Raw genomic sequence first — 17889 nt, 5'->3', positions numbered from 1 at the left:
TTGCAATGGATTTAGCTCCCTCGAGTTCGTGTCAATCAATTATAATGGGATCGTTTCTTGATACGTGATGGTTGGTATTCTCATGAACTGGACTAATCTAAAAAAAAGTTATATGGTATGCAGTATGTGTATTTTTTTTTTCGTAATTCACTTTCATCGCCATTAATTAGACAGTTATAATTTGAAAAATCAATCAATACCATAGTACACGGTCGCTAAATACTTAAAATTTTTCCTTTAAAAAAATGAGCTTTGAGCTTTCATCTTTCTGAAAATTTCCCACCTTCACTGCTCAACCAAGATCAATTCGATGAGGTTTTTTAATGTGGAAGGCGGATTAACAAAATGAATTATTGATGACTATCTTAGTATGTGTTTAGACCCGTTTGCTTTGAATAGTTTACTTTCCATTTCTTTGTTAATCTAAGCTAGAATTATCTTATCATCATATATAATGTAACAAGCCATCAGCCAGCCCAAAAACGGCCGGTTTTGGAACTCGGCCCGCTAGTCTTGATCGGACCTTCCGGAAGACTAGAAGATCTATTCTCGGTCATCAGTTAGGTTCGACAATTCTTGACACGATCCATTCGCGTGACACAGAACAAAATGAAAATCGACGGGTCTAGATATAGTATACACATCCCGTTTATAACCCGGCAAAATTTGTGTCTTAGCAAATCGAACCGCCTTAGCCCATCCACGATTCGACATAACTAGTTTCAGAAGACTCTTTTACCCTCAAAATTTGTCAACTAAAAAATCATAATGACGTGTTAATTTTCACTTAAAATTTTCTTTTTGAACAAAACAAAGAAGCGCTAAAATTGACAACACGTCTCTCCGCTCGGCCTTCCTTCTTCTTCTTCTTCTCGTCCAAAGAGGCTCGAGCTTCCCTGACAAGCTGATACATTTCTTCTCTCTCTCTCTCTCTCTTCTTCCAATGGCTCGGAACAAGGTACTTTCGCGTCTCTTGCTCAACTTCCATCAATCTCGGACCGTGTTCGTTCTTGCTTGCTCGCGCTCTGTCTCTCTCTCCTTTGTTCTTTCTTGTTCCTGTTGTGTGAATGTCGCTTCTCTGGTCGTTTCGGTTCGGTTGCTTCCGCTTGTTTTATGTTTAAGGTTCGAATTCGGTGATGCCCACATCGTGTGCCGGTGAAAGGCGACGGCTTTTTGTCGCGACTGTTGTGTTTCCGAGGTTTATGGTTTTGGGTTTTTTTTACGGCGATCAGATGTCTATTGTGTTTAAAGCAAAAGAGAAAAGATTGCTGTTAATTGAACAAGAACGGCTTCTTTGATGCTTGGTGAGGATATTGTTACTTTTTATATGATCATCCTCGCGCGAAGACGCCGAATGGGTTCTATCTGCAAGTAGTGAATTGACCGATTTCGGTGTTTCGTTGTAGTGGTGTTTTGGTCGTCGGATCATAAAAGACTACTGCAATTCGATTGGAATGTGATTGACAAAGAGGACATAATTCGGCCCCGCCAAGTATATCGGCATGCAATCGGTGTTGCATAAGTATCTGGTTTCGACATTCCAGCTTATTAGTTAAATGCCGAGAACTTGATACTTTTGCCCACCAATTGCTTGCCCAAAGTACTCAGTTGTTTTCCGTTACTTATCCAGCCAACATTTGCATTTGGATTTTGAAACTCTCCCTTCTGATTAGCCGGTTTCTTCATGTGTCATCGCCACATGGCATGAGTGTCGCACAATATACTTTCACGGCTAGCTGAGATGCTTCCTCTTGTTTCTTGATGTCGTGATCCTACTGTGAGACTTTCTTAATCGGTTTAATGGGACAAGCTGCTTCTTCTGAAAGGCCCTTAAATGTGCTCGGTACTGAACGGTTGTTCGTCTGATAGAGTGCAATCTGTTGATAAATCACTTGCCTTTATCACATTCCGGTTATGAAAGGGCATTCTTTACAAGTGGCACACACCCTGCAGTCAGCTACTTCTAGGCTCGCGAGTTATCTTTTGTTAAAATGAAAAAGCTCTCCATAGATAATAAATCGTGCAATTCCTTAAATCCTGATATTCGGACAGGTGGGTTATGCATTCTACTCTAACAAGAGGAGTAAAGTAGGTGCTACGAAACAAAAGTACATGCAGTGAATGGTGTTCAACTTGGGCGAAATCATAGTTGGTTTAATCACCTTAACTTGTTCTACACGAAGTTAATTATGAGATATACCTTAGATGGTATGGTCCATGGACTCAATGGAGACTAAAATTTTAGCAGGAAATCAAAGTTCTTATCAATTGTATGCTATGCAGGGGGAAAACCCTGCGTAGTTTTTCCAGGTTCATTGTTAATCATTCAAGTTTTACTTGGACTCACCGTATGTTTAACTTTGGTTTTATCAAAGGAAATGGTAAATGTTGGACGGCTTATTTTCTGTATGATCTTTCTTGTCTTATCATGTGGCCACAAAGAATACTTTCATTTGCATATTTATTACTATAATGATCATGTTTTGTGTTGTTGTTTTTATAATATTTGGTTCCTATAAGAGTTCCAATGGTGTAAAAGGAAGTCTTTTGTTCGCATAAAGAAACTATTTCAGTGATCCATGTATGTAATCTCAAGCAACGTCATCCTTTTGTGACTCAAAAGTTAGCCCCTACAACTACGAACCTGTTTGGTACACCTTTTCCCCCAGCACTTATGGCAATGAAAAGGGCGTTGTAGCTTTTATAAGGTGTTTGGAGAACTCCTAATAACTACAGAACCCTCACAGTTGTAGTAGCTTGTAGCATCTTCTTTAAAGCTGCCTCATCCAACTTTGGAGAGCTTCAACTTTAAAAACTATGTCATCAAAAACACATGTTACAAGATTTCACAGCACAGCTACAGTATAACACAACCAACTTTAGCGCGGCTATAGCTATGCCAATCATACACTAAGCCATACCCTTGTTAATTTGCATATCCATGTTCATTCAGCCAGTCAATTTTCTTCTACCTTGGCATTTCTAGTTGTCCCTGCACGCATGTATGATGATATTGAATCTTTGGTGTCAGGAAGCTTTGGTGTTGTTGCTTGATGTAGGACCATCAATGCACCATCTTCTCCCTGAGGTTGAAAAAATCTGCTCAATGATAGTACAGAAGAAGGTACGGGCACATCAGTTTTTAAACTTCAGTCTGTATGCTTGTCTGTCTATCCCTTCTGTAAAGGCAGAGAATGTTCTTGCTCCTCGGCAGAGGAGGAAGGAAGCCAATGAAAGTCTGAAATTTTGTGACTCCTTTCATTACTAAATACTAATAAACTGTTCTTCCTCCTGTATTGTGTCCAGTCAATCCGACTTTCTCCAATGTTAGGATAATAAAAGAACACGGTGATTTGTTTTTCTCTCCGAAGGAGCTAATATTCCTTCAAATAACTGTGCAGTTAGTTTACAGCAAGTATGATGAAGTTGGAGTTGTCCTGTTTGGAACTGAAGGTATTATACCTATTTCTGTGCTGTCTGATTCATTCTTTAATTCGTAGACAGAAAGAGATGAAATAGTTTCAAATCATATCTTTTATAGTGCGTTTCTTGACTATTTCCACCCTTGGTTACTGCTTAGTGCATATTTCACTCTGGAAAAGTTCATATCATTTTATGCTTGAAGAGATATATGAACTGAATTTCTTAATACTTTCAAAATGGAGGTTCTCTAATTGTAAGATTGAGAATTACTAACGTTGAACTCTATTTTTCTTAGAGACTGAAAATGAGTTGACAATGGAAGTGGGTGGCTATGAACATGTCGTTGTTCTACAAAATATTAAAGTTGTCGATGGAGATCTTGTTGAAGCTTTGAGGCAAATTCCTCGAGGGACTGTTCCTGGTGATTGTATCCAAACTTTTATAAGTATTTGTTCTTGTAGAACGCTATTTTAGTTTTGCTGTTTACTTTGAGAATTTACTATCCTTAGTTCTTTGGTTCAATGACAAATATTCTGGATTATTACCTGTCACAGCTTTCACAGACGTGCTTTCTTCATTTCTAGAAGACACAATGTTCAAAAAAAATTATGGCCAGACTATTTTGCTATAAATTATCTGTAACATCAAAAGAATCTTAGCTCTGAACGGATCAATATTTTTCTCAGGATACATATCCTGTAACAGTGATATGTCTTTTACAGCAATTGAAAGAACCTCCTAGTATCATTTGCAGGACGAAATACACCAGGACTTGTATAATGTCTTTATTAGCTGTGTTTGATGTTGTTGGTTACCCTCCATTGTTGGTGCCTTGACTGCTCTGTAGTTCTTGATGCAATTGTGGTTGGGATGGATATGCTGATAAAGAAATATAGTTCGACAAACAAGGGGAAGAAACGAATGTGTATAATAACTAACGGTTTATCTCCAATCAAGGATCCATATGAGGGAAGTAAAGAAGACCAGGTCAATGCCATTGCCGAGCAAATGACTTCACATGGCATGAAATTGGAATGCGTAGTTGTGAGGGAAAGTGTAGTCCTTGGTGAAAATGTATCTGTGATGGAGGAAAATGATCGGCTATTGAATCTGTTTCCAAAGAAAACCCGTGCAAAGACAGTCTTCGTTGAGAGCTCTACCTCTTTACTGGGTGCACTTAAAACTCGAAGTATATCCCCTGTTACAATATTTAGAGGGGATCTTGAAATCAGCCCCAAACTCAAGATAAAGGTGAGCATTTTCTGATCTTAATGGAAAAAGTACTATTATATAACAGGTGAAATTTTATGTACATTTTCTACTTATGGAAGCTGCACAACTGCTGGCTGCTTATTTCCAGTTGTAAGATCACAAGTTTATGACATTTGAGAAGGCACAATGAGGATGATTTGTCCTCAATGTTCCTACTTAGGCCTATTTCCAAGATGACAGCTAAAATTTTGACAATGTGACTTAGATTTTTTAATTTTCTGATTGCTGCTATGTAATTGCTATTTTTCGTTGTTGAAGGGGCAATTTGTGTCACAGCTTGTTGACACCACTGGTGTAATGATTCATCGTCTGCATTTGGTTTTGTTAAGCTTTTACATTTGCGCTACTCCCTAGGAAATAAGAGAATTTATGATGGGGTTTTGAACTTGAAATGTAATCAGGTATGGGTTTACAAGAAAACATCAGAGGAGAAGTTTCCAACTTTGAAGAAATATTCAGATAAAGCACCTTCAACTGATAAATTTGCCTCTCATGAAGTCAAGGTAGATTATGAGTACAAGAGTGTTGAAGATGCTAATAAAGTTGTTCCCCCAGAACAAAGGATTAAAGGTTATCGATATGGACCTCAAGTAGTCCCAATATCTGCTGATGAATGGGATGCTGTGAAATTCAAGCCTGACAAGAGTGTGAAGCTTTTGGGATTTACAGATTCTTCAAATATCATGAGGTACAATATAGCTGCCTTTCTTATATGTTTATTTTGGTTTGAAAAGATGATTAGTCACAAGTCTCATATATTCCCTTTTTGATCGATTATTCTGTAAACGTATTAGGCACCATTACATGAAGGATGTGAACATTTTCATCGCTGATCCTGGTGACCAGAATGCGATTGTTGCAGTTTCTGCTTTAGCTAGAGCAATGAAGGAAATGCATAAAGTAGCCATTCTACGATGTGTGTGGAGACAAGGGCAAGGGAATGTTGTCGTGGGGATTTTGACTCCAAATGTTTCTGACAATGATCACATAGTATGTTTCAATATAGAGTTGTTTATTTATAGTTCTTTGATCTTCTCCCCCTTTGTTTGTGTGAGGCTTCATCTAACGTGCGCATACTTTTTTATGTGCAGCCTGATTCATTTTATTTCAATATACTTCCTTTTGCTGAGGATGTTCGGGAATTTCAATTCCCCTCTTTCAGCAATCTTCCAGCCTCATTACTGCCAGATGAAGAGCAACAGGAGGCTGCAGATAACTTCGTGAAAATGCTGGATCTTGCACCTTCTGATAAAGAGGAAATGTTGCAGCCTGATTTTACACCGAATCCTGTTTTGGAGGTGAGGTGATCGCTTGTCTAGTTTTTTCGTACGGTACTTTAAATGGGTATAAGCTTTAGCTAAATTACAGTTTACTTTACCTCCTCCAGATAGGCTCCATTCCATACCATTTATCTTGCTTTCAAATGAATTGATTACCTGCTTGCAATTTACAAACATCAGTTTGACTTACGGTAATTTCGCAGTTGTGGGTTTCCACGAGCCTATCTTAACAATTCCAAATGCTTCCAAATAGCTTAATATGTTTCTAGATTTGGCTTACAAACTTCTGTCTATTAGAAGTATGTGTTAATGTGAACAGTCACTGGTGGTTCTCTATGACATTTGTATTCAAGGGGTATGAAGATTCAACTTTTCCCACTTTTGTGATAAACCTTTCAGTAGCTTATATTAAACCTGATGGACTACTTAAGAATCCACATGGCCTTCGGAGGTGGTTGGACTGGTCAATTTTCCCGAGCAAAAGTAAGAATGCGAAGTCATTTCTTTCTTCAGAATTTGGCTTTCCGAACGAGTGTTTACTTACATCTCTTAAAGACTGGGTCTAAATGTAATATCCGGCAGCAGTGTAGTAGTGTCTTAATGCCTGACCTTGTCTTGTAAAATGGAGGTTAAGTGGTTACAATTCGGATGTATATTTGGTTATATTGCGATGAGTGAATCGTGAATGCAGGAGTGATAATTATTTTCACTATTATCTCAGAGTACCCAATGGGTGCTCTATTTCAATTCACTAGCTGTTGCTAACTTATCTTGAACTGTATGCTTTGTTGGGTTTCTGGGTTATAACTTCTTTCTTTTAAGCTATTTCCCCTTGTCCACATGTTGTCAGCGTTTCTACAATTATCTTGAGTTGAAGTCTAAGCACCCGGATGCAGCTGTTCCGCCACTTGATAAAACTCTCAAGAGAATAACTGAACCTGATCCAGAACTTCTTGCCAAAAAAAAATCTGCCATCGATTCACTTCTTAGGCATTTTGAAGTGAAGGAAAAACCCAAGGTTAGTTTTATTATATCTCCTCTGAAACAGAAATTTCCAATTTTGCCTTATATATATTTTGGTGATATCTTTCCTGGTTTGTAGCTGAAGAAATCGACGAGGCGAATGCGAGAGAAGCTGTCTGGTTCTGACGATGAAGACAACTACAGACGCATTTCCAGCAAAACTGAAGCTGATCTCACTAAAAATGGTGACAAAGTTGAGAAAATCGGAGATTTGACGCCAGTCCAAGATTTTGAATCGATGATGTCACGCAGAGACAACCCTGAATGGGTCAATAGAGCTATAACGGAAATGAAAAACAAAATACATGACCTGATCGAGGACTCCTATGAAGGAGATAATTATCCTAAAGCGCTGGATTTGCTGGTTGCGCTTCGCAAGGGTTGCATCCTTGAGCAAGTACTAACTCTCTCTCTCTCTCTCTCTCTCTTCTGTAGTTGTTTGACATGCGACTATTTTTCATTTTAACTCCCTTTGTTTTGATTTTGAGTAAAATAAGGAAAACTATGTTCTTGGTAATTTGTGCTCCCTTTTCACATATAGAGACCATTTGACCTTTCTTTTTCTCAACGTTATGAGAACAATTGTGCACTTCACTATCTCTAAAATTGCTCGTGGGACCCCAAGAGTTCCATTTTTGCGTCCCTTTCTCTCTTCATAGCTTTAGAATCTGACCATTTTGTCAAATGGTGTGTCAGCTGGCTTTTCCATATATTTTGGGGGAACTTTTCGGTGCTAACTTAAATATGCCTCGTGTCAATCTGGGCTTGTTACATTCGCTCACACTCTCACCCACATGACTCGCCGTGCATGCCATAATACATCGTGGACGATCTTTGTTCGTTTCACCTTTGTTATTATGCATGTATGGTCGGAAGAATTTGAACCATCGGCTATCTGGCTGGTTGTGGCATCAATGGTTGATGATTGCTGCTCTGACTTACGATGCGTCTTCTCTGCAGGAACCGAAACAGTTCAATGATTTCTTGCACCAGCTCTGCAAATTCTGCCTGGAGAACGATCTTCGGAGTTTCTGCGATTTCCTTGCCTCCAAAGGAATCACATTGATCTCCAAAACCGAGGCCATAGACAGGTATCAGATCTTCCCGCCTCATCCTCCTCTCTTTATCCTCCTCCCTCTCGGTTTGGCTGGTACGCAATGCTCATGTATCGTTCTCTTTACGCGAGCAGCGACGTCACGGAGGAAGAGGCCGGAAGCTTTTTGGTGAAAAGGGAACCGCAGCCGGAATGAGAATTTAGCGTCGTCTCTTCGATGGCCATGACCAGTAGTTTCAATCCCGGGATCACGTCGACCATTTTGTACGTCGGGCGATGATACTGTAAATAGACGGCGACGAGATTATATCTAGCTGCATGATGCTCAGCTGTTTGTACAGTTTGTTCTGCTTGTGTTAAATCTCAAGGATGATGGTGGTGTCTGATGTGCTTAAATTGTGTAATCAAGTTGAACGTCTCTTTCAGCTCCCTAAATCTTTTCTGCCCTCCCGTTGCTTGTTGGGTTTTTGGTTTGACTTCTCGTTGCAGTCCTAGCGCATCCGAATCATGTGAATATATACTAGTGTTCGTTCACGCACGCGCTACCCGGCCGCGTTATTATTAATTTACACCCTCCTAAATCAATAAATTCTAAGCAAATTGATAGCGTGGATTCCACGGATTGAGCATGGATAGCGTGGATTCCACGCATAATTAATAATCCGCCATAAATCGTATGGATATATACGATAATGACACGATAATGATCCGTGAATTTTATCTGAATTTTTCATTTGTTCAATGTGATTTTTAAACTTTAGCTCAATGTATAACATTGTTCCTTAACTTTTAATTGCTCAGTTGATCTTTAAATTGTCAGTAAATATTCAATCTAGTCCATAAATTATTATATCCACGGATTCAATCTGGTCTATGGATTATCTAGTTCAGGGATTAAATTGAACACGTACCAAAAGCTCTGAAACTATATTGAATAAATCAAAAGTTCGGGAATCATGTTACATATTTGATTAAAATTCAAAAATTACGTTGAAAAAATTAAAAAGTTCAAGGATCATTTTACTTATTGGAACAAAATTAAGAGACTATTCGAATCATTTTTCCATATGTTATATATAATATATATCAGCCAACCCTAAATTATATGTGTATCGGCCAATCCTAAATCAATCTCTCTCTCTCTCTCTCGCTCGCTCAAACCCTACTACATTACATCGGCCTCACGAAGCCACCGACGCCGTCCCCCCCTCTTTGCCGAAGACTTCATCATCTCAATGGAAAACCAAGCTGATCAGGAACCCTCTCTCGATGAAATGGAATCTCTCTCCATCAATGCTCCGGCGGAAGGGGGCGCCTCCTCGAGTTCCCCTGCGGTCACCCAGTAAGCTCTTCGAATTCCACCTCGTCACGGTTTGGAAATTTGCACGAAAAGGATCATATGTATATGTATGTATTGGTTTTGCGGAATCTGTTGGGAGTTTCGTTGATGGGTCCTGTGTGTTTTGGTCAGGATGAGCCCGGAGGAGAGGTTTCGGATCGTGAGGAGCGTCGGGGAGGAGTGCATCCAGGAAGACGAGCTGCTGAACCTCCTGACCAAGAAGCCCGTACCCATTTGCTATGATGGGTTCGAACCATCCGGCAGGATGCACATTGCTCAGGTCTTGTTTTTCCCTGTGTTGGGTTGACTCACTCAATTTGGCCCATTATGGTTTGATAGTATATTCTTATGTAGTTTGACTTGATTTCTCGTGGCATTGGCGATGATGTTATGCTTTGGCTAGATTGGTTAGTTGATGTAGCATCAACAACTCTTGTTTCTCGCCTGGTACCTGCCTTTTGTTTGGGAATTATGTGCACTTGGAAATTTCTAACGCCCGTCAAGGGCTAAGTGGCCCAGTTTTTGTCACCAAACTGTTTAGCCAGTCGAGTGTGAAAGTTTGAGACAAAACGGTCCTGTTATACAACAATGCTGTTTGTAGTTTTTTGTCCATGGGGTATCATTTAGAAATGTCCAAACACCCTTGATCATTTTATAAAGTTAGTCTCAAAGTAATGACAGATTTGCAATCCTTTTTCTGCGCCATAAAACTCGAAAGATGCTCGGTTTCCTAATCTAGCGAAATAGGAGAGAAAATGCACACGATGCAAGTTGAGGCTGATTTAATGTATTCTGATTTGTGGTTAAATGTAATAAGCTTGCTTATTGCCATTCCATTGATTTGTTTGCCTAGCATTGCCTATTGTGTGCGTCAACACCATCTCTCTCTGCTTTTATTGTAGCTTGTGCCTTACTATTATTCTTTGCCTTTTTTTCCAAGGAGAAAAAATATCTTGGTGTGAAGGACTTATCTGCTAACTCATTCAGAGGACTGATTTTAGTTCCAGAGATATTTTGTTACTTAGTGCACTGTTTTCTGCTGTTTTGCTTGCACTTCTAAAGAAAGCTTGCTTTTCAATTTTAAGCTGGGGATCATTGCCAAAATTTTGTTGGGACTGTATTTTTATTAGTTTTGAAGTTCGTATTTCATTTTCCTTTTGAGCGCAGGGAGTCATGAAGACGATTAATGTGAACAAAATGACTTCTGCCGGATGCAAAGTGAAGATATGGATTGCTGATTGGTTTGCTCAGTTGAACAACAAAATGGGTGGAGACTTGAAGAAAATCCAAACAGTTGGACGCTACTTGATTGAGATATGGAAAGCTGTCGGCATGGATCTCACAGATAATAAAGTGGAATTTCTGTGGTCGTCAGAAGAAATTAACTCCAGGGCACATGAATACTGGCCACTGGTTATGGACATTGCCCGCCGAAACAAGCTCCCTAGGATAATCAGGTATATGACTAAGGCCTGCACTTGTTATGTTGATCATGACTGATATAATAGATCACGGCTCATTGATTTTCTTGTTTCTAGGTGCTCAACGATAATGGGTCGTAGCGAACAGGATGAACTCACCGCGGCCCAAATTCTCTACCCATGCATGCAATGTGCTGACATATTTTTCTTGAAGGTACTTATAGTATTTTGTCATCAGACATTATTGAAATACTTGTTTTCTGTCAATTCTTATGTTAGTTGGTCTATGACTTCCTAGAGAAACAATCTTGGCTTTTATCTTCACTCATGATAATATGCTTAGCAGTTTATTCTATATTTGGATGACAACTTGTAAAAACTGCAAGCGCAATGCTGTATGCATGAGTTCATATATCTTTTTGTTGGATAATGTGGGGTATCCGAACCTTTGGTTCCGCTCTTCCCCACAAATACATGCAAATTATAAGTGCTATTTGTGATCTCCAGTACCATAAATGACTGTTTGCAAAATGTGTGTGCTGAGTTGTACTTGATAGTGCAGTGAATCGTGATTGAGACAACTGGACAGTATTCCGGTAGCCTTGCTTTCTGTGTATACTAAAGTTTGTGCTGTATCTGTTTGTCACTATTAAAATGTCTTTCCAAAATGCTTTTATTTGAACAGGCTGACATTTGTCAACTGGGAATGGATCAACGGAAGGTGAATGTACTTGCTAGAGAGTACTGTGATGACATAAAGAGAAAGAATAAGCCTATTATTTTGTCTCATCGTATGGTTCGACTCTCTTTCTTCTCATAGATTCAGTCGTGTTTCTAAGTTTGAAATGGCTATTTGGTCTTGATTGTTTTGGGATACAGATATGCTTCCTGGTCTGCAGCAAGGCCAAGAAAAAATGTCAAAAAGTGATCCGTCCTCATCTATCTTCATGGAAGATGACGAGGTAAAATTTTTTGACAGAGCTGCATATCCTTGTGTAATAGTGACGAACCGCCTTTTTATTTTGTCTTCTGAATAATAAATTTCTTATGGCATATGTAGGCTGAGGTGAACGTGAAGATAAAAAAAGCATACTGTCCACCTCAGATTGTTGAAGGCAACCCTTGTTTGGAGTACATAAAATATATGATATTGCCGTGGTTTGATGAGTTCAAAGTCGAGCGATCTGCAGATCACGGCGGTGACAAGTGAGCTGTCTATGATGTTGAAATGTTGTTGCTTTTTCACCTACAACTTTCTCGTGCTAATTGAATATTATTGTATTTTGATTACTGTGTTTCTCTTTCTTGCTATCTTGCGGTGTAGGACCTTTAAAAGCTTTGATGAACTTGTTGTCGACTACGAAAGTGGAGATTTGCATCCTGGCGATCTGAAACCAGCCCTTTCAAAGTCTTTGAATAAGATACTTCAGGTAAGCTCTCTGCCGATCCTCATGAGCATCTTTTATGCCGGCACAAACGGTTGAGAACCCCGAACGACCAATTGGTCTCATCAAATATGAGGAGCCAAGCTACATGATATTCTGCTAGTATGAAAGACAGCATGAGAATTTCCACGCACGAATGTTAGGAGTACACACTTATTTTGCAATTATAGCAACAGAAACCCTTGTAGACTTCTCTAGGGGTGACACGGGTCTATCTATAGCTCCTTGGCGAAAGTCATAACTCATTTTTACCTATGCAGCCTGTACGTGATCATTTCATCAAAGATGCCAATGCGAAGGATCTGCTAAAGAGAGTTAAGGTACGCATTTTTCTGTGTCCATCCAAATTACATATTAATTAGGTTCCAGTTTCTAAGGCTCCTTATATGTTATCTGAGATCAACATGCACCCGGTGATCTTTCCCAAATTGAGGTGTGATTTTGTGCTCTGTCAATGTAGGGATACAGGGTCACCCGATAATGTGGCTCATGGTCGCTAAAGGACGTGACAACCGGTTGATTACTATTGCAGTCGTTTTGACGAAAATATACTTTTAGGTTTGGACCTCAGAGAATGTTTTTTGTCCTCGTGTTATGAGCACGCCAAGTACTTAATTTGCAAGCTACTGGTTACTTGCACTAATTTACGTGACATCTTCGTTGAATCAACACAGGATTTTCTTGTAAATTGCAGTGGTGGTTAAGAATTTGGTCAACAGTTTACCTGGTATTGATTTGCATTATTCAACTTAAGAGTTTGCATTTTATCAGTAGAAGGAATTGGCTCTGCATTTTTGCTATTTTCCTTTTGCGTCGGCTTTTCCGAATGTAGCGGCGCAGGCATTTGGGGAGGCATGCTTAACGAAAAAAGTTTTCGAGTTTAAGGGCACTTGTTTCCATCATAAAACCTTGATTATACGCATCACACGGTAGAGCTTGTGACTTTGAAAATTGGATAATTCATGTAATGTTGATGGCTAATTGGTTGATCCAAGATCTAAGCCAAAACAGATAAGGAATAGAAGGTTGACAGGGAGATGTATGCTGACATAAGTTTGTCGAGATTTACAACTAAAAGATGACTTGATTAAAATATTTGTTGCATTGACATTGAATCAAAACTCATACATCATTGACGTCTCTTTTGACAAAGAAAAGATGCATTGCTTCGAGCAAAAGCATTATGTCCCGTTAGGTTTTCTTCCCCCAACTTGATCAGGATTTATCAAATTCGAGCAAATTCGGGGATTCTCGACGCTGGTTGTGATGTGCATGGCGGTGGTGCGGATTGTCATGGGGCTTGAACACTATTTGTTGGGTTTCCATTTCCCGTCTTACATGTCAGCGTTTCTACAATGGTTGGTATCTTTAGCATGTGTCTGCACGATGAATTGAAAAGGTCGCATTCATTGTATTGGATCAAATTTGTACTCATTAAAGTCAGCTTAATGTGGAAATTTGGAAGAGCAAATCTAGCAAATATCGTCATTGTAAAAATAATTTTTCTATGAGCGACATTTATCCGCTCTTGATTTGATGGTTAGTGGGAGATTTGATGGTTAATATCTAAAAACAAGGGTGAATTAGAACAGCCTGCATAAAATTTTCTTTGCATTAATAATTATGGGTGAGCAAAAGGAATTGCCCAACTAAACCAAACCAAATCGATCGTTCGGGCCGTCGGTTCCCAAACATTGGAACCGATGAATATCGATCCGGTTCCAAGTGTGGACCCACCCATTTGGGCCAGACCGATCTTTGTCCTAGACATGTATGTATATTGACCTTCATTTGATGTATATAGTAGAGATAACGACGCAAATGGTCATTTAATTTTGGCCCTTTGAATTTTTAATTTATTGAATGTGGTCCCTGAACTTTGATTCAATATGTAATGTCGTCCTTAAAATTTTAATTTATTCAATGTACTCTCTAAACATTTTATACACGTCCATGAAAATATTCAATATTTTCCTTTTATCAATTTAAGTTCAGAGATGAAAATAATAACATTGAACAAATTAAAAGTTCAGAAACGATATTATACATCGGCTATAAAATTCAGGAATTATATTAAAAAAATTTAAAAATTCAGGGACTAGGTTGGATTAAGGACCATTTATCTCGTTTTGTTCCTTAAGAGGAGAGAGAGTGGAGAGAAGAGAGAGAGAGAGTGAGAGCTGAAGCCTGAGCTCAAGAATGGTGGCGGTGCAGTCTCTTCTTCCCCGGCTCCTCCACCTCCCCATCTTCCTCCCCAAGCCCACCATCCCTCTCTTCTTCCTCAACCCATCAAGCGCTAAGCCCCCCTTCAACCCTTCTTCGTCGCGGCCCTTCGCCGCCCTCCTCCGGTCCGCCCTCGTGGCCCCGCCTCCGTCTCTCGAAGACGCCGGCGACGACCTCCCCCTCGCCGCCGCCGCCCCTCAGATACCCGCCGACCGCCTCTTCGTCCCCCCGGAGACCGACGTACCCTCCGCCGGCGGCGACCTGAGCGCAAGGGTCTTGAAGGGGTCGAACATCGTGCTGAGCAAGTACGCGAGGGACGCGCAGGTGGTGCAGGCCGAGTTCGTCAAGAGCAGCGTGACGACGGAGGACTGCCCGTCCGACGGGCTGCCCGAGTTCGCGCTCGTCGGGCGGTCCAACGTCGGGAAGTCGGCGCTGCTCAACTCGCTCGTCCGGAGGAAGCGGCTGGCGCTCATTTCGAAGAAGCCCGGTGAGTGCGGCTTACGTGTTTGTGTTATTTCCTATGCGAGGGAAGAAGAGAAATGCTGGTACTTTTGCAAGAGATTCGCCTGGTTTGTTGAATTTGTGTGCGAGTTTATCCATTTCTTGAATTGTTTTTTTGGCGGAGCAGGACCTTTTCTTTTGAGAGCGAGAAAATTCTCATGCTTTATCAGTTCTTTTCTTGTATTAAGAAATTTGAGTTACTCAAGATGAGCGAGAAATTGCAGCTGTGTGTACTTTATGTTTTTTGAGGTTCATTTAGAAGATATTGTGTTGATTTTTTTGAGTGTTCTGTTGCTATGTTAATGTAGGGAAGACACAATGCATTAACCATTTCCGGATCAATGATAGCTGGTATTTGGTGGATTTGCCTGGATATGGGTATGGCTCAGAAACTGTTCTCTTCATTACTTTTATTTTCATTAACAGATTGCTATTTTTGATATATAGCTCGCGACAAATCGAGTGCCGTTGGAGTAATTTGCTAATGCTTGTCGTAAATCTGAGGTTTTGGGACCTCAAATTCAGATCTTGTGGTCGTAATTAGGTCTAGATTTCATACTCAGTGTCGCATCCTTGTTTCCTCAATTTCCAATTAGAGATGTTGTCTGTCCAACTAACTTCTCTTTCAGGATGATCTGTTGAAGTTTTTGTTGACTGATTCTACTCCTAGTTTCTAGTATATCCAACCTGAGATGGAATGCTCTGGCAACCTCTTTGCTGCTTTCGATTTTCTTCCTTAACATATTCTCTTGACTGAACTATCTAAATCATCAATGTGTTTGATTGAACTTGCTGGTAATGCTTACTTGATGTGACTGTCCATGCTGTACTTGTTTGCAGTCACCCTCACATTGTTGTGTCTCGTTTCTTCTCTTCAGTGGCTTTCTTCTAAGTAATGTCACATGGACCTTCAACTTAAAATGCAATTTCTTATGCCAAATTAGGTGGCCAAATGTAAAATATATAGTTGGAGATTTATATGCTCAACAATATTCTTCAGAAGCTGTCTGGGTAATCATAATGTTTGCTTTAACTTTGGACACTCCCTTTTAATTTGAAACTTGAGGGCTGAAGCTATAGTTCCAAATGTTCTTTCTTTAGCTAGGTTGTGAACCTTGTGATAATTATGGGAGGTTGTTTTCTTTCATGCTTTGTTTAGCCTGTTGTGAAACTTATGTTACTCTGGTAATGTGTGTACATATGAGTTGTTTGATTTTTTCTCTAATCTATGAAATTTTAGGTTTTATAGTTTCTTGCGTAATTGTGTATTCTAAATAGGTATGCTGCTGCACCTCAAGAACTGAGAACAGATTGGAACAAATTTACCAAAAACTATTTCCTAAATCGCTCCACACTAGTTGGAGTTTTCCTTCTCATAGATGCCAGCATTCCTGCAAAGAAAATTGACCTCGAATATGCAAGCTGGTTGGGTCAAAATCAGGTAAATAATTGTTTCATAGATGGTGGGAGAAGGCGCTTCTTGTAAAAACATGTCAGACAGCTTTATATTGAATGCAGTGTATGTATAAATTTTTATTTGCTTCTTCTTTAGGTACCTATGACATTAGTCTTCACCAAATGCGATAAGAGGAAGAAGAAAAAGAATGGAGGGAAGAGACCTGAAGAAAATGTTCAGGATTTCCAGGAGTTGATACGAGGTTTCTTTGACACAGCTCCTCCGTGGATTATGACCAGCAGCGTTACAAACCTGGGTCGAGATGAGGTATTGCTGCACATGGCACAGCTGCGGAACTATTGGCTAAAGCACTAGTCAAGTAAACGTAGCGCTTTTTCCGCCCATCTCCACCGTGTCCATTATTTACCGATTAAACCAATGATACCCAAGTTAGGAAGTCTCTGCATTGCAGCCTGGTGGAGAGGGGAATCCAGATCCTGAGGTTTAAACGCTGAAAGTTCACTTTGTGTAGAGTAGAGAAGCCTTGTTGGACGCGGATCTCTTTTAACATTTATAAGAATCTGTAAAATGGTCTGATTGTATAACTCTTGTATATAGTTCAAAACTATTGTTTCTGTGTAAACTGCAACATAAGGAAGCAAAGCCAAAGGAGTGATGATCATGTCAGTGTATCATGCTCATGTTCTGCCTATGCTGGACTTAGGCATAAAACATAGAAGAAGCTTTCGATGATCGGAAATATTAATCGTTCGGCACCGAACGATTGTTAAGTTCACCAAGCCAACTAATCTCGGCGTCGGTCCAGTTAAGTTTTGTGGCCATGTTCTGCGACGCTCGGGAGAAAGAGGAGGATAATCACTAAGCTGATGTCGTCTGACATCATCTGATGTTTCCTAGTTTTCCAAACGTATTGGTTCTTTCAAATGGGTATCTTTCTGACTTTGGTAGCCAACGATTCTCTTATATTTCTTGTTGTTTACCTTTCGTAAGAGATAGCAAAACACTTGAAAGATCGAGGAGTACATTCCAATCTGCAGGTCAATTGATAGACCTTCAATTGAAAGGAAACCGGGGGGCCATGTTGGGCCTTGACAGCTCTGGCCTGTTATCCTTCCACTGCCGGGAGCGGGAGGTTGTCGCTGCTCTGTGAAGCCAGCCTGCGCAGTCCCCACCTCTCTAAGGCCCACGAAGCCCAAACCTTCCTCCGGGCCCCATGGGCCAAACTCAACGGACAGGGCCAGTGGATAGCCACATCCGGCCCGGCCCAGATGACCAGGCCAACGTCCCACCACCTTTGGTGCCCCCACTTGGGTCACAAGCCCTCGTGAGGGAGCTCGGCGATGTCTTGGTCGTTTTCTTTCTGAACATTGTACTAGAATGGCAGCAATGTTGGACATTAGTGCGAGGGGGTATTACTGTTGTGGTCGGCGGTCGTTTTCGAGGTACTGTGTCTGGGTTTTTGGACGACGAGGGCACCGATGATGCTCCGGG

General features: G+C 40.3%; 3 protein-coding genes across 4 annotated transcripts; all 3 read left to right on the top strand.

Annotated features, from left to right (window-relative positions):
* The first annotated feature begins 821 nt into the window (after positions 1 to 821).
* LOC115689170 (ATP-dependent DNA helicase 2 subunit KU80) lies at positions 822 to 8477 on the top strand. Of its 2 annotated transcripts, none has more exons than XM_030615165.2 (12): positions 822 to 958; positions 3032 to 3124; positions 3402 to 3453; positions 3719 to 3850; positions 4271 to 4674; positions 5097 to 5383; positions 5490 to 5685; positions 5787 to 5993; positions 6826 to 6993; positions 7078 to 7395; positions 7959 to 8089; positions 8188 to 8477. In XM_030615165.2, the coding sequence occupies exons 1-12, from the start codon at positions 944 to 946 to the stop codon at positions 8246 to 8248; spliced, it is 2064 nt and encodes a 687-aa protein (XP_030471025.2). In that variant the 5' UTR covers positions 822 to 943; the 3' UTR covers positions 8249 to 8477. The 2 variants fall into 2 exon arrangements, with proteins under 2 accessions (XP_030471025.2, XP_056174032.1); XM_056318057.1 differs by having other exon boundaries at positions 919 to 958; positions 3036 to 3124.
* A 683-nt stretch (positions 8478 to 9160) lies between these two features.
* Positions 9161 to 13005, top strand: LOC115689193 (tyrosine--tRNA ligase 1, cytoplasmic). Its single transcript, XM_030615185.2, has 10 exons — positions 9161 to 9394; positions 9524 to 9671; positions 10559 to 10848; positions 10930 to 11026; positions 11498 to 11603; positions 11692 to 11774; positions 11873 to 12018; positions 12137 to 12242; positions 12518 to 12577; positions 12718 to 13005. Exons 1-10 carry the CDS (start codon positions 9288 to 9290, stop codon positions 12736 to 12738), a joined length of 1164 nt encoding a protein of 387 aa, XP_030471045.1. The 5' UTR covers positions 9161 to 9287; the 3' UTR covers positions 12739 to 13005.
* A 1397-nt stretch (positions 13006 to 14402) lies between these two features.
* LOC115689204 (GTP-binding protein At2g22870) lies at positions 14403 to 17069 on the top strand. Its single transcript, XM_030615197.2, has 4 exons — positions 14403 to 14967; positions 15290 to 15359; positions 16260 to 16422; positions 16534 to 17069. Exons 1-4 carry the CDS (start codon positions 14457 to 14459, stop codon positions 16750 to 16752), a joined length of 963 nt encoding a protein of 320 aa, XP_030471057.1. The 5' UTR covers positions 14403 to 14456; the 3' UTR covers positions 16753 to 17069.
* The last annotated feature ends 820 nt before the right edge of the window (positions 17070 to 17889 follow it).

Source organism: Syzygium oleosum, unplaced genomic scaffold (assembly GCF_021117445.2).
Source record: "Syzygium oleosum isolate NSW1041296 unplaced genomic scaffold, Sole_v2.1 Sole_v2.14, whole genome shotgun sequence".
Lineage (NCBI taxonomy): Eukaryota > Viridiplantae > Streptophyta > Magnoliopsida > Myrtales > Myrtaceae > Syzygium > Syzygium oleosum.
This window is presented reverse-complemented; position numbering and strand designations above follow the sequence as displayed.